General features: G+C 54.7%; 2 protein-coding genes across 3 annotated transcripts in view; one reads left to right on the top strand and one right to left on the bottom strand.

Annotated features, from left to right (window-relative positions):
- Window positions 1–5547, top strand: part of VRK3 (VRK serine/threonine kinase 3) — a 28822-nt gene extending 23275 nt beyond the window's left edge. Inside the window, exon 15 of one of the 2 annotated variants that reach the window (XM_016206027.2) lies at window positions 5474–5547. The gene's annotated coding sequence lies outside the window, so the exon portion shown is untranslated. Of the gene's footprint in view, window positions 1–400; window positions 937–5473 lie in introns of those variants that run through there. The other variant, XM_016206026.2, reaches the window with a different exon arrangement.
- SIGLEC11 (sialic acid binding Ig like lectin 11) lies at window positions 2302–6598 on the bottom strand. Its single transcript, XM_087826852.1, has 9 exons — window positions 6485–6598; window positions 6032–6409; window positions 5647–5928; window positions 5454–5501; window positions 4827–5084; window positions 4407–4691; window positions 4105–4201; window positions 3696–3777; window positions 2302–2547 (listed from the first exon to the last, which is right to left on the bottom strand). The coding sequence occupies exons 1-9, from the start codon at window positions 6516–6518 to the stop codon at window positions 2362–2364; spliced, it is 1650 nt and encodes a 549-aa protein (XP_087682978.1). The 5' UTR covers window positions 6519–6598; the 3' UTR covers window positions 2302–2361.
- Between the last annotated feature and the right edge of the window lie 7242 nt (window positions 6599–13840).

The following is a 13840-nucleotide window of genomic DNA, read 5'->3' as shown; positions in this document are numbered from 1 at the left end:
CAGCCCACTCCATGCCTCCCCTCAGATTCTAGACTAGGCCAAGCCTGGTCCCACCTCAGGGCCTTTGCACTTGCCATTGCCATAGTCTGGAATTCTTTTCCCCTTCTGTTTGTGCACAGGCTCCTTTACATTACTAGCTGTCAGACCCTGAGGCCCCCTTGAAGTGCTTCCCTACCTCCTCTCTGATCACATCTCCTGTTTTCTGCACAGCCTCTGCCCCTCTGGAAGGAAGCATGTGTTTAATTTGTAGTGTCTCTACCCTCCTCCCAAGTTTTAAGCCCAGCAAGGGTTTCTTGTTCATGGTGGTCTCCTCAGTCCCTAGAAAGAGCCTCTCACCCAGCAGGGCCTTAAAGGGAACTCCCTGAATGCATGACTCACAGCCATTTTCATTGTCTTCCAGAACTTTCAACTCCCAGTTCGAAGTAGGAAAAAAAAGGGAAGAAATGTGATAAGCTTCTAGAAAGACCCCTCGAACGTGCATTCCTGTGACTTCTTTAGGCGATGCTACTATCTGTCCAGATTAGCATCAGGGAGCCCAGCAGTTAAGCTCCAGGTAATGTGAACGACCTCCTTTCGAGGTCGTCCCTTCCTCACAGCCATCGTCTCCCAGCAGCCACTGGGTTATGAACAGAGAAGACCCCCCTCATGGACAGGATTGAGCTGCTCCCCTCAGGGGGACCCTTCCTAGCAATTGGAACCACTGTGCTTTGTAATAAATTGTTTCATTGGAGCTCGGAGAGTCAAGTGTCTGCAAAAGAAATTCCTTTTGGAAAAGCTAAGCTCCCTTTTTCTCCCTACCCAGTTGCCCCTTCAGCCTTTCATCCTTCCATCTACCCTTCCAGTCATCTGTCCAGACTTCATGGAGCCACCCATGCACCCATCCATCTATGTACAGATGCTCCTCGACTTACAATGGAGTTATATCCCAATAAACCCATTATAAGTTGAAAATATTGTGCCTTGGCCTGCGTGGCTCAGTTGGTTGGCATCATCTGTTGCACTGAAAGGTCCCTGGTTCAATTCCCTGTCAGGGCACATGCCTAGGTTGTGGGCTCAGTCCCCATTCTGATCCTAGTGTATGTGGGAGGCAGCCGATGGATGTCTCTCCCCCCTGCCCCCTTCCTCTCTCAAATCAATAAAAACATATTTTAATAAGAGATGTAACCAAGTCCTGAAGCATGGCAAAGCAAACTGCTGTGAAAGATAGAATCACAACACATCGAATTTGAAGAGCAGTTATCCACACAAAGTTGTTAACTGCCAACAGCTGGTGACTGTTGGCTCCTCGTGTTCATGTTGAGCATGTTTTCTCATTAATGGAAACCATGGGGAAAACTAAGTGGACAATCAGTGGAAAACAGAACAAAGTAAGTTGGATATGACAAGTGTAAAAACTAATTACAGCCCAGCCTGCGTGGCTCAGCGGCTGAGCATCGACCTAGGGTCCAGGAGATCTCGGTTCAATTCCTGCTCAGGGCACATGCCCAGGTTTTGGGCTCCATCCCCAGCAGGGGCGTGCAGGAGGCGGCTGATCAATGACTCATCGGTGTTTCTCTCTCTCTACCTCTCCCTTCCTCTCTCTGAAATCAATAAAGATTTTTTTTAAAAAAACTAATTACAAAGAAATTGGAACAGACTGTAAAGGCAAGGAACTTTATAAGCAAATTCTGCAAAAAGAAACCATTAAGGAGAACCAGAGCATCAGGGACATGTAATTAAAGAAGTATGTAATTAGATAACCTATCATTCAGTTCAGATAATCAGTGAATATTTTTGGTGTGAAATATACAAATCAGGCTTCCAGGAAGCAGCTCTGGGAGAGACCTGTGTGCAGAGGCGGTGCCCCAGGATGGTCCCTATGGAGGGGAGGGGAAGGAGGCAGGGGAGGTAGAGCGAGAATTGAGCTGCGACGCATGCAGCCCAGGGACAGCCTCATCCAGGCCTTCAGGGCACCCTGGAGCTGGGACAGGCCTGCAGAGTGGTCCCCATCTGGGCAAGGACAGCCCGACCTTTGTTCCAGGTGGGCGTCCCTGTGAAGACGACCTCCCACAGTGCTCTGCGCAGCCCCCTGTCCGCCCGGGCCTGTCGGACGCTTTACCTTAATTACTCCCTCTACCCCCCCACCAACCCTGCGAGCTAGGTGTACTGTGTCCACGTTACAGAGGGGAGACTGAGAAGTAAAGTCTCTTGCTCAAACTCATGCTCCTAGTTGGTGATGGGGCTGAAATCTGAGCCCAGTTCCGCCCATCACGGCACCAGTGGCACACCCATGTTGTTAGCTCCCTCTTAGTTGTCCCTGATGTCTCCCTTTCCAGAGAAGCCCTGGGTCTTCCAGCCAGAGGTCGCCGAAGCTGGGGGCCTTCATTCGCGGATCTTGATCTCTGCATACTCGGTGCTGGTGGCCTCCTGGTCTGGAGGTTCCCCGGGCCTCAGCCCCTGGAAGCTGAGGGAGGCGTAATGGAGTTCCAGCTCCTCCCCTGAGGTGGGGGCGGCCGCAGCTCCAGGTGGATGGTCTAGGCTGCCTGGCAGACATTCACACTGGTGGCCCTTGGGGAGGGGGGAGGTCAAATTAGGATAATGGCTGGCAGACAGCAAGGAGGGCCCACAAGTGAACCTGGAAACAGCAAATTAGTCTTCCATCTATCCACTCTGCAGACGTTGGTGGAGCCCCTATTCGGTAATTCAACAAGTATTTGAGAGTAATAATGCCTGGCCCTTGGTTGTCAAGTGCCAGATTCCTCACAGGAATCCACTAGGGGGACACTATCCCTAATTTCACTTATTAGGTGGAGAAAGAGGCAAAGTAAATATCCCAAAATCACATTTAGTTGTTGGTAGAGCCAAGATTCATGCCCGAGTCTCTGGCTTCAGTGCCTACTGCCTTATGGGTCAGCTGCCCTGTGCCAGGCCCTGGATATCTGTTGGGGAACAAAGCAGACACCACCCCTGACCTCCCACCAGCTTGCAGTGGGGGAAGCGGACACTAAGGTCGTAGTCAATTATATTACTCTAACTGCAAATTGTAACAGGATGCACAGGAATCGGGCAAGCGGTATGAGGACAGGAATTCGCTCAGGTCTGGACTACCCTGCCCTCAGGGACCACTCAGCATTTCAGGGGTTCAAGCAAATGCATTCGGGACATTATGTCATGAACCCTACGAAGGATATTGTACAGTAAAGGGTTAACCTTGCCCAAAGGAAAGTTTGACCCTTTGCCCCCAGCACCTGGGGGAGAACCCAGGTGGAATGTCCTGCCTGACAAGCAGGTGTCTTTGTTCACCTGGGACCTTGGGCCACACCAGGTAGTTCAGGTGATTGATGTGGGCCTTGGGCCACGTAGTATCAGCTTGACCTCTGCGGGGGATGGAGACTGAGTTCAGCTCAGCCATGCCTACCTGACGGACCCCCAGTTAGAATTAGACACCAAGGCTCAGGCGAGCTTCCCTGGGTACCCCGGGTGTGTGGTCGCACGTCATTGCTGGGAGAAGCAGGTGCTGGCCTCGTGTCTCCACTGGGACAATGGAAGGTCATGCCTGACTCTCCCAGACCCTGCCCCACGCACCTCCTCCCTGGCTGACTATCCCTGTCCTATTGCTGTAACCAACTATAACCGCGAGTATGACAACTTTTCCTAGTCTGTGAGCCTTCTAGTGATTTATCAAACGTGAGAGTGTCTTGGGGCACGTGACTCACCTGGGAGATGGGCCCCGGCGTGCAGGGGGCATCCTTGTCACCAGCCACAGCCTCAGGTGCGTCCTTCCTGCAGGACTTCACTCTGGAGGGGAGACTGCGACCTCTCAGCAGCCTGCCTGGCGCAGACCTTGGAGTGTGACTACTGTCCCCCGCTGAAGAGGCTAGAGGGCTGACCGAGGCCAGGACATAGGGGACACACCCGGGCTGATGGGTATGAGAACAGACTCCCTTCACGTTGGCTGCGATCGGCATGGGAACAGGCTCTGCTCTGATTCTCAGGCCCAAGGCCCAGTTCTCACAACCTCAGCACCGGCCAGGTCCCTCCAGGTGGTGCTGTCTGGGATCCCAGGCCCAGGCCCCTTCCTACCCCTGCACTTGGCTGCCCCCCGCCCTCCCAGACGACCCTTACCTGAAGGAGATGCAGCAGAGACAGAGAATGAGCAGGCCAGCGACACCAGCTCCCCCGACGGCCCCCAGAACAAATGTTTCCCTAAGAAAGGGCTTCCCTGCAGATGAGTGGGCTTTGGGGTGACTCCCCTCCAAGCCGCAGGACCCTGTACCCCTTCCCCTCACAGAGCCTGAGCTCTCGTGTCTTTACCCAGCACCCCTTCCTCCCTCTCATCCCTTCCTGCCCAGCCCTGTCCCCCAGCTCCACCTGCTCTCTGACCCATTCCTCTCTCCCTGAGCCTCTGCCCCGAGAGGCCCCCTGACCTGGCAGCAGCAGGACAGCGGCGCTCTGGGCTCCGTGGTCATTCCTGGCCTCGCAGCTGAGTCTGAGGTCGGCGCTGAGCCCCCCGCTGAGGCTCAGGGAGCTGTTGGTCCAGGGCCCTGCGGAGCGGGAGGTGACCGTGTAGGAGGCCTCGCTGCGGTTCCCCTCCAGCAGCTCCTCCCCCAGCTTCCAGCGCATGGAGGGGGCCGGCTGGGCTCGGGAAGAGCAGCTGCAGGTCAGACCCTGGTCCTCCCAGGAGCAGGAGGGTCCCAGCAGCTGTGGGGGGTCTGTGGGGAGAGAGGAGAAGGGTCAGCGGCGCCTCTAAACTCCCCAGGACCCCAGTGTCCTCTCTCCGGGTGCCACACCCTCCCCTTCCCTCTTCCCCTTTCCCTCCCTCCCTCCTCCCCTCCCCCCCTGCTCACTCTGCACCCAGAGACGCAGGGAGCTGAGCAGGGAGCCCCTCCGGTGCTGAGCTCTGCAGGTGAATTCACCCTCGTGTCTGGGCTCCACCCGGAACAGCTCTAGGACCCCCGGCTTCCAGGGCTGTGAGGGGCTCAGGGTCTGGCCGTCCTGGGCCCAGCTCAGTGTGGCCGGAGGGTTGCTGTCGGCGACACAGAGCAGGCGGAGAGGGTCCCCTTCCCTCACCAGAAGAGATGAGCCGTTCCCCACGGGTTCCAGTCCTGGGGAGGGGTGAGGGACAGCTGAGCCTGGGCCTGTGGCTCCAAAGTCATCTTCCTATTTCTTTCCCTCTCCGTTTTTTAAAAATATGTTTTTATTGATTTCAGAGAGTGGAAGGGAGAGGGAGAGAGAGAGAGAGAAACACCAATGATAAGAGAGAATCACTGATGGGCCGCCTCCTGCACGCCCCCCACCAGGGATGGAGCCCGCACCCCGGGCCTGGGCCCTGACGGGAGTCGAACCGCGATCTCCTGGATCCTGGGTGGACGCTCCACCGCTGAGCCACACTGGCCGGGCTTCCTCTCTGTTTTTCATCCTTACCAGAGGATATGTTTTTATTGCCTTCTAGAGAGAGGAGGGCGGCCGCTTACCTGTGTGGTCTCCTCGCCAGGCGCTGACGGTCAGGCTCTGTGGAGCATCTGGACGGAGAGGCCCAGTGAGGAAGAGCAGCAGCTGGCCCTTTCCTGCCCCCACCCCCGGGACACACAGAAATGGGAAGTGGAAACCGATGCGGCCTGTGTCCCTGCAGCCTGTCCCCCACCCTGCACCCTGGCCAGGACTCACAGGACACGTTGAGCCTGATGGTCTTCTCCCTGCTTATAGCCCTGTGGACGGTGACCCGACAGGTGAGGTTGGTGCCGTGGTCCTGCGGGCGGGGGGTGAGCCGGATCTCCGAGGAGTTATAGGCCGGCAGGCCCAGCCCCGGGGGGCGCAGGGCAGCCCCGGCCCAGGAGACGGTGTGGGCCCGGGCCCCGGCACAGGCGCCCGGCATGGAGCACATGAGGCGGCTGGGGCAGCCGGACTCCAGGGGCTCCTCGACATGGATGTCAGGGGTCTGTGTCAGCTCTGGAGAGGAGACAGGGAGAGGCCAGACCTCAGAAGGGGCCCCCGTGTGTGCCTTCTGGCCGCCGCCCATCCCTGTGGTCTATCCCTGGGGACCGTCCCGTACCTTCCACGGTCACAGTGAGCAGGTTATTTCGGTAAGTGTGGTTCACGTTCCCTCTCTCCAGGTGGAAATAGTACTTCCCCCTGTCTCCCGGGTGGGCGTCTGCGATGCTCAGGGAGCAGTTGCCGGCCCCGAGATCCCCGGAGAGGTAGAAGAGGGCCTTGTCCTTCCTTACTTTCTTAGCTTGGTTGTTTGTGGCAACAAGAACATCTTTTTTGGTTTTATCCCTCTTCTGAAACCAGTATCCACGAACTGGGGTAGAGTCATTCCAGCCAACACAGGGGTAGGACACCGTGCAGGGCACGTGGATGCACAGACCCTCCTGCACCCTCACCAGTGCAGGCGCTTGCAGCTTGTAGCCTGGACCCTGCTGCAGGGACCCTGGGGGGACACAGAGGCTCAGCCGCAGCGTCAGCTCCACCCCCAGCCCGGGACCCCGGCCCTTGACCCACTCACCTGCCCACAGCAGGGGCAGAAGCAGCAGCAGCATCTCCGGGGCCTGGGCTGGTCCTATTCTTGGGCCGTCTGGCGCCTGGACTGGCCCGTCTGTCCCGGCAGGGAGCTCCGACAGGCAGTGGCCATCCGCAGAAGGGGAACCTCGGGACTGCAGAAGATTCCCTCTTCTGACTTCTCCTTTCACAGATGGAAGTAACAGGACAGAGAGAATGCGGAGCCACCCTGGTCAGGGAAGGGCGGTCCCTGGAGGGGGCTCTTGGGGGCAACAGGTGAGTAAGGGCTCCAGGTGAGGTTCTGGAAGCAGGCACGCACTCATTCACTCATCAGTTCACTCGGAATGAACTCAACGCAGGAGCTGGGGGCAATGAGGAGAACATGACCTCCCAACCTCTGCCCTCAGGGGCCTCACCCTAGCGTGACCCCAAAGCCAGTGGCCCCCCAGGCTCCACAAGGACACTCAGCCTCCCACCTGTCTCAGGGCTGGGTCTGTAGTCCACACAGGCCTCCCAGCTCCATAGTGAGAAGCGGAGCCGGTTGCACAGAGCCCCCTGCTCCTCGGGGCCTTGCATCCAGAGTTTGATACTCTGAGATTGCTGTCCTGAAATTCTTAATAATTTTATCTTTTTAAAAATCCTCACCAAGGATATATTTATTGATTTTAGTGAGAGAGAGAGAGAGAAACATTGATGTGAGAGAGAAACATCAATTGGTTGCCTCCCCTACGTACGCAGATCAGGGGATGGAACCCGCAACCTTCTGGGGCACGGGGCAATGCTCCAACCAACTGAGCCACTTGGCCGGGGCTTACCACAATTTTTAATGCTCAAAAGAAAACAACCCACAAGAGGTCAAAAGAGAAGCTCCATGGAAGAAAGAAAAAAGCAAATACCCTATTTCCAAATAAAGTCACATCCACAATTACTGGGGGTTTGGACTTCAATATCTTTTGGGGGGATATAGTTCAATTCATAACAGGCCCCCAGTAAAAGCCCTGGACACCAAGGCCCAGGTAAGCTTCCTCATTGATAATACTGGTACAGCTTTGGGCTGCGTAAAATACCACAGATGGGGGGCTTGAACAATAGAAATTTCCTTCCTCACAGTTCTGGAGGCTGGGAAGCCCAAGATCAGGGTGCCACCTGGTGGGAGCCCGCTTCCTGGCTTGCACATGGCCCACCTTCTTGCTCCTCAGAGAGAACTCTATGTCTCTCCTTTTTAAAATTTTTATTTATTTTTAAATACTTCAGCCCGGCCGGGCGTGGCTCAGCGGTTGAGTGTCAACCTGGGATCCAGGCGATCAGGGTTCGATTCCCGGTCAGGGCACATGCCCCGGGTTATGGGCTCGATCAATGACTCTCTCATCATTGATGTTTCTGTCTCTCTCTCTCCGTCTCCTTTCCTCCCTCTGAAATCAATAAAGATATATTTAATAAAAAAATTAAAATAAAATAAAAAATAAATACTTCAGCCTATTTTTTTAAAATTATTGATTTGAGAAAGAGAGAAACATGGATTTGTTGTTCCCCTTATTTATCTATCATTGGTTGCTTCTTATATGTGCTCTGACCAGGGATCAAACCCCCAACTCGATGTATTGGAAGGACGCTCTAACCAACTGACTACTTGGCCTGGGCTGGTGTCTCTTCTTATGTGTCTCTTCTTATAAGGACACTAATCTTGTATATCAGGGCCCCACCCTATGACCTCATGTAACCTTAATTACCTCTAATGGCCCTATCTCCAAACGTAGTCACATTGGGGGTTAGGGCTTCAACATATGAATTTGGGGGAAGGGGGGACAATTCATCCATAGCACAGGGAGAATTTCAGCACTGCCCACGTGACTCCACTAGGGAGCAACTGGAGGCTCGCATCTGGTCTGTCCTGGGCTGTTCCCCACGCACCTTTTTCCCTTTGCAGATTTTAATCTGTATCCTTTCGCTGTGATGAACCATGAATATAATAGTTTCTCTTAGTTCAATGAGTTCTTCTAGTGAATCATTAAACCACAGAGAGGTCTTAGGGGCTTCCAGAACAGCCTGTTTCCCTCCTCAGGCTGAGGTGCAGGAAGCTACTGTTTCCCTTAGTGGGGGGTCAGCGCCCACCTGCCTGGGCCTGTGGATTCTGCAGAGCCCAGGGGGCTCACATCATCGCTGTGCCGCCTGATGGGCCCAGAGCTTGTCTAAGTTGGGAAGTTGCTGACCAGGCAGACTGCTGAGTTGATCACAAAGACATAAAAGGAAATGGGATGAGATGCAATCTGAACTGCGCAGAAAAAACATTATTTCCTTCTCATCTGTAACCAGTTCCTCATTTTTCAACTACATGTCTCTCAAACATAAGGTGAAATTACTTTTAACTAAATGGTCCCACAGGGACAGCACCCAGTGACAGCAGAACACATCCCCAATCTGTGGCCTGTCAACCCAAGATCAACTCATCCCCTGGCCTAGGGGGGTAGGTTCTGTGGAGAGGGCACCCCAGGACCTGTTTTTGACCCAGACACTCATCTTTGAGCCAGATTTTCAATTTCTGCAGAATTATAAAACAGGCGCCTAAAACTGCCTTTCTTTCAAAGCAAGTAAGCTTTTCCAACAGAGGGCCAGAAAGGATGGGGGTGGGGAGGTCAGCCACTGGCAGGATTCCAGGGGCCCATGAGCACATGGCATTGACACATGGGGTCACCCAAAGTCAGGAAAAGAGGATCTCTATTTTTTTTCCTCTGCAGGAGACACCATTGCCTCTGGGTCTCCTTGGCCTGAAAACCAGGTAAGCGTGTATGTGAGTCTTTGTACCTGTGCATCTGCCTGCGGGTGTGCATGTCTGTGTCCCTGAGGGGTATTTCGTACCTGTGTGTCCATGTGGTGTGGGCACATGCGGTAGGCATATGAAGTCAGCCTCATGGGCGAATATCGAGAGGAACCGTCGTATCTTGAGCACCACAATGAGGACTTGGGCCATTACTCTGGAGCCATGACAGTGTCTACGCAGGAGAATTGTGCTTATAGTAATGAAAACATTACGTGGTCCTGCAGAGCCCGTTCACTCACCGTGCAAGACCCGGAGTGGCTGCCCACCCTCTGGCTCATTCTACACAGTGAGACTAAATTTCTTCCAGACTTAGAAGGGCGATCTCTGCACCTGATCTGCGTCCCCATCAGGCTGACCTGGGCCCAGGAGAGCTGAATGCTGAGCCCCTCACAGCCCTCAAACCCTGGCATCCCGGAGCTGCCCCAGGTGGAGCTGGGGCTTGAAGGTGGATCACCTGTGGAGCTCAGGTAGGAGAGCCGCACCGCAGGTGCTGAGCCAGCAGGTGGCTTCCCCAGGCTTCTCCCAGGGCCTTGGCTGTGCTCCTGGGGCTAGGGGCTGGGAGGGGCTCCCACCGAGTGCAGGACCGGGACCCCTAGGGCTACAGTGACCCAACATCGCCCAGGGAAAGAGAGAGGGAGTGGAGAGGGGTGGGGCTGAGAGTGCTCCTCCCGCAGCCAGTTTCCCGATGGAGGGTTAAGACAGTGTGTGTGGTAGACGTGGGGACCCTGCAGAGATGCCTGTGTCCACGCCCCGGGCCCTGTGGCTGTGCTACCTTTTGTGGCTGGAGGGCTTTGCAGGTGTGATTACGTTAAAGGCCTTGGGATGGAGGCGATCCAGGTGGACCCTAAATATAACAAGCTTATAAGAAGGAGGCAGAGGGAGATCTAATCACAGAAGGGGAAGGATGTGTTCCCATAGAAGAGATTGTAGTGACACTGCCACCAGAAACTGAAAAAAGCGAGGAACAGAATGCCCTGGGAACCTCCAGGAGGAACCAACCCCGCCAACACCTTGATTTTATCCCCATAGACTGGACTTCTGGACTCCTGGGAAGGTAAGAGAATACACTTGTGTTGTTTTAAGCCACCAAATTTAAATTTAAGCCCTTGGGAGCCTCTAGGGCAGGATTCATACCAGGCCCTTCGAAGTGCTTCACAGATATTAGCTTATTTAGTGCTCGCGACAACCCTATGAAGTAGGGGCTGTTATTTCCGTTTCATAGCAGAGGAACAGGCACAGAGAGGCTAAGCCGGCTGCCCAAGGTCACACAGCCGGCAGGGGGCCCGGCGGATTCCACCGCGGTCTGTCTCGCCCCAGACTAGGCGGGCGGGGAAGGGGAGCTCCCTGTACTGACGAGGGCGTGGGTTGGGGTCTCGCCTGTCCTCCCACCGACGGCGTGGGTTGGGGTCTCGCCTGTCCTCCCACCGAGGGTGTGGGTTGGGGTCTCGCCTGTCCTCCCACCGACGGCGTGGGTTGGGGTCTCGCCTGTCCTCCCACCGAGGGTGTGGGTTGGGGTCTCGCCTGTCCTCCCACCGAGGGTGTGGGTTGGGGTCTCCCCTGTCCTCCCACCGAGGGTGTGGGTTGGGGTCTCGCCTGTCCTCCCACCGACGGCGTGGGTTGGGGTCTCGCCTGTCCTCCCACCGACGGCGTGGGTTGGGGTCTCGCCTGTCCTCCCACCGACGGCGTGGGTTGGGGTCTCGCCTGTCCTCCCACCGACGGCGTGGGTTGGGGTCTCGCCTGTCCTCCCACCGACGGCGTGGGTTGGGGTCTCGCCTGTCCTCCCACCGGGACGCGCGCTCTGGCAGCGGGGACTCCGTCTGGCGCAGAGACACTTAAAGAACACGCGGAATGACGGGGGGATGTACGGATGTCACGATGGCCGCATCCCTGTGGCCCGGGCCCTCCTGCCGCGCTTTGCTGGGGGCTCTAGTCGTGGTCGGGGCTTCTAGTCCCGGGAAAAGGATCCTGCCGGCGACGCGGGACCAGCGGGAATCTCGGCCCCGGACTGAGCGCTGGACGGAGCAGAACCGCTTAGGGCGGGGCGCGGGCGCCACCTGGCGGCGAAGCGCTGTAAGCGCGGCCGGGAACCCGAAATGTTTGCTCTTTGGGACAAAGGGAGTTGCTGTTGGGTGTCCAGGGTCAGTTGCCTGGAAATCAGTGTACGAAGCTGGGGGCCTTCAACCAGTGGTTTCCAAATTTTTCTGATGTACAGTAAGAAATCATTTCACATCGACAACATAGTTGCAGGAAATACCACCCTGTCCTGCATGTTTTCTATTAGGTGTTATTCCTATTTTTAAACGATGGTCAACATTCTTTAAATGGATTCTGACTCTGTAATGCATGCCATACTCTTTGCGAGCCATTTTTAAGCTCACAAAGAATAAGATGGACAAAGCTTTAGCACCCAGGCCCAGTCCCTCCACACCCCAGGCGACCTCTCCGCGTTTGTGCAGGTTCTCAGGTCCGGCGTCGCCGTCCCTGACTTCCAGATAAGAAACCTGGACTCAGACAGGCAACGAGCCCTGTTCAAGGCCACACAGCTTGGATGTGCAGTGTCGGCTTCTGCCTCATTCTCGAGGAGAAAAGTCACTAGATGCTTCGAATCTCATGGTTATCAAGTTGAGTGTAATTTAGTTCTTCCTCCATTTTTGCCAGAGTTGAGTGGCACTGGCCTGTAATGTACAGTGTAAGTTACTGACATGCCAGAGCTCAGGCTTAAAATTGCAAATCTTATTAACAAATGACTCTGGGATGGAGATAGTCTGTTTATTAAAAAAACACCACCAGTCAGGGATGCTTCAAACTAAGTTCAAGCTCTGAGGGTCCCTGTCCTCCCAGCTACGTGTATCCAGGGTGAACACGCACAGGAAGGCTGGGCTGTGGGTGGACAAAAACCTAGATCCTTTTTTTTTTTTTTTTTTTGATCTTGTTCTGCTCAGCACCAAGAAATGAAAGGTAATAAAAAGACTGGGGACACCCACATGGGACATCTAATGACCCTCACCACAGGAAGCTGGTACCATGTGTTTCCTGTGGCTGCCATCTTATTACCACAAACTTAGTCTCTTAAAATGACAAAGCAATTCTCAGTTCCGGAGGCCAGAAACCCAAAACAGAGGTGTCAGCAGGGCCTACTGACACCAAGGGCTCTAGGGGAGTCTTTCCTGGCCTCTTCATTTCTGGTGGCTGCAGGCATCCCTGGGCTTGTGGCTGCCTGTCTTCATGTGGTCCCCTCCTCCTCTGTCTCTCTTCTCAGTCTCTTATAAGGACCCTTGTCATTGGATTTAGAGCGCATATCTGCCTTTTCCCAAATGAGGCCCCGTTAGGATTATGGACATGTATTTTGAGGGGCCACCAACCATTACAGACCCTAAAGGCTAACCAATCAAGGCTGAGCAAGAATCAAACTCATCGCCCAGCTCAGGGAACTGCAAGTGTCCGCAGGGGCAACTTGGGGAGAGCAACGGGAAGTAACTGCTTAATGGGCAGGGGGTTATTTGGGGGTGATGGAAGTGTTCTGGTAGAGAGAGGTGATGCCTGCACAACACTGCAAATGTGAATACCACTGCATTGTTCATTTGTAACTATTCTTCATCCAAAAGCTAACCCTACCTTCCTTCTGCATGGACTGAGATAACGTACTTGAAAAGTGCTTGGCACGTAGTCAACCCTCAACAAATATAGGGCTGCCAGGGCTGCCAGGCCATCTCCCACTTACCTCCCAATGACCCCTGGGAGGTTTTAATCAGACGGGGGGCTCCTCTGCAGAGGATACCCCACAACCCTTGTTGCAGCTGCCCGGCCCTTTGCATTTTGGTGTCCCCTTTTTTGGTGTGTGTGACAAGGACCATGGGGAGCTGGCACCTTCGGCAATCTTTTCTTCCGCTGCCTGCGCAATTAAGGGTCTGAATCTAAGAGTCGGAGCTGTATCGTTACCGGCTCAGTCAGCCCCGGCTAGGCCTTGGCCGCGCGCCAAGTGTGTGGGCCCGACCAAAAGTATTATCTTATGTTATTGCTCGTTACCATTCTTGTCTGTGGCCCAAGACTGCCCTCCCTCCAATTTCTCTCAAAGATAAGACACGCAGACCAGGAGAAATTCTTCATTTTATTTCCACCCTTGCCCAAAGGATCACTCCCCACCCTTCCTCACCTAGATGCAGCCCCAGCCCCAACATCTTCACAAAACACTGATTTCCTCCCAGAGCTAAAAGGAACACCCAGTCACCAACTACGGCCACACCTGCCCTGCCTGCCTCCCCATCTGCTTCCATAGCCACTGGCTCTGTGAACTTTGGCCTCCCAAGGTCACATGGCTTGTTTTTGCTTATATTATTATATGGGTGCCATTCTTAAAAACCCCCGACTTATTCCCCAGATGGTTTTCCTGCCCTCAGCTGCGCAGCTTCCTGGCCTCACTCTCCTGTTCCAGAGACCAGATTTCCAAGCTCTCCCCTGCTCCCTGAACTCAGTCCCTCAGTCTGAGTCCCTCAGTCCCTCAACTGTCACCTGAGAAATGCTGACATTGACTACGGCCAAACATGC

Source organism: Miniopterus natalensis, chromosome 18, assembly GCF_054644295.1.
Source record: "Miniopterus natalensis isolate mMinNat1 chromosome 18, mMinNat1.hap1, whole genome shotgun sequence".
NCBI classification, from domain to species: Eukaryota; Metazoa; Chordata; class Mammalia; order Chiroptera; family Miniopteridae; genus Miniopterus; species Miniopterus natalensis.
The sequence above is the reverse complement of the archived record's forward strand: the minus strand, read 5'-3'. Positions and strand labels throughout refer to the sequence as shown.

What these genes read in the sequence shown, in the direction of transcription:
- SIGLEC11 (XM_087826852.1), bottom strand. Translation starts at nt 6,518, where the DNA reads ATGCTGCTGCTGCTTCTGCCCCTGCTGTGGGCAG. An exon ending in CATCAGGCTCAACGTGTCCT is followed by an intron (nt 5,502 to 5,646) that starts GTGAGTCCTGGC and finishes CTCTCCGTCCAG; the next exon opens with ATGCTCCACAGAGCCTGACC. An exon ending in CTCTGCTGCATCTCCTTCAG is followed by an intron (nt 3,778 to 4,104) that starts GTAAGGGTCGTC and finishes TCTCCCCTCCAG; the next exon opens with AGTGAAGTCCTGCAGGAAGG.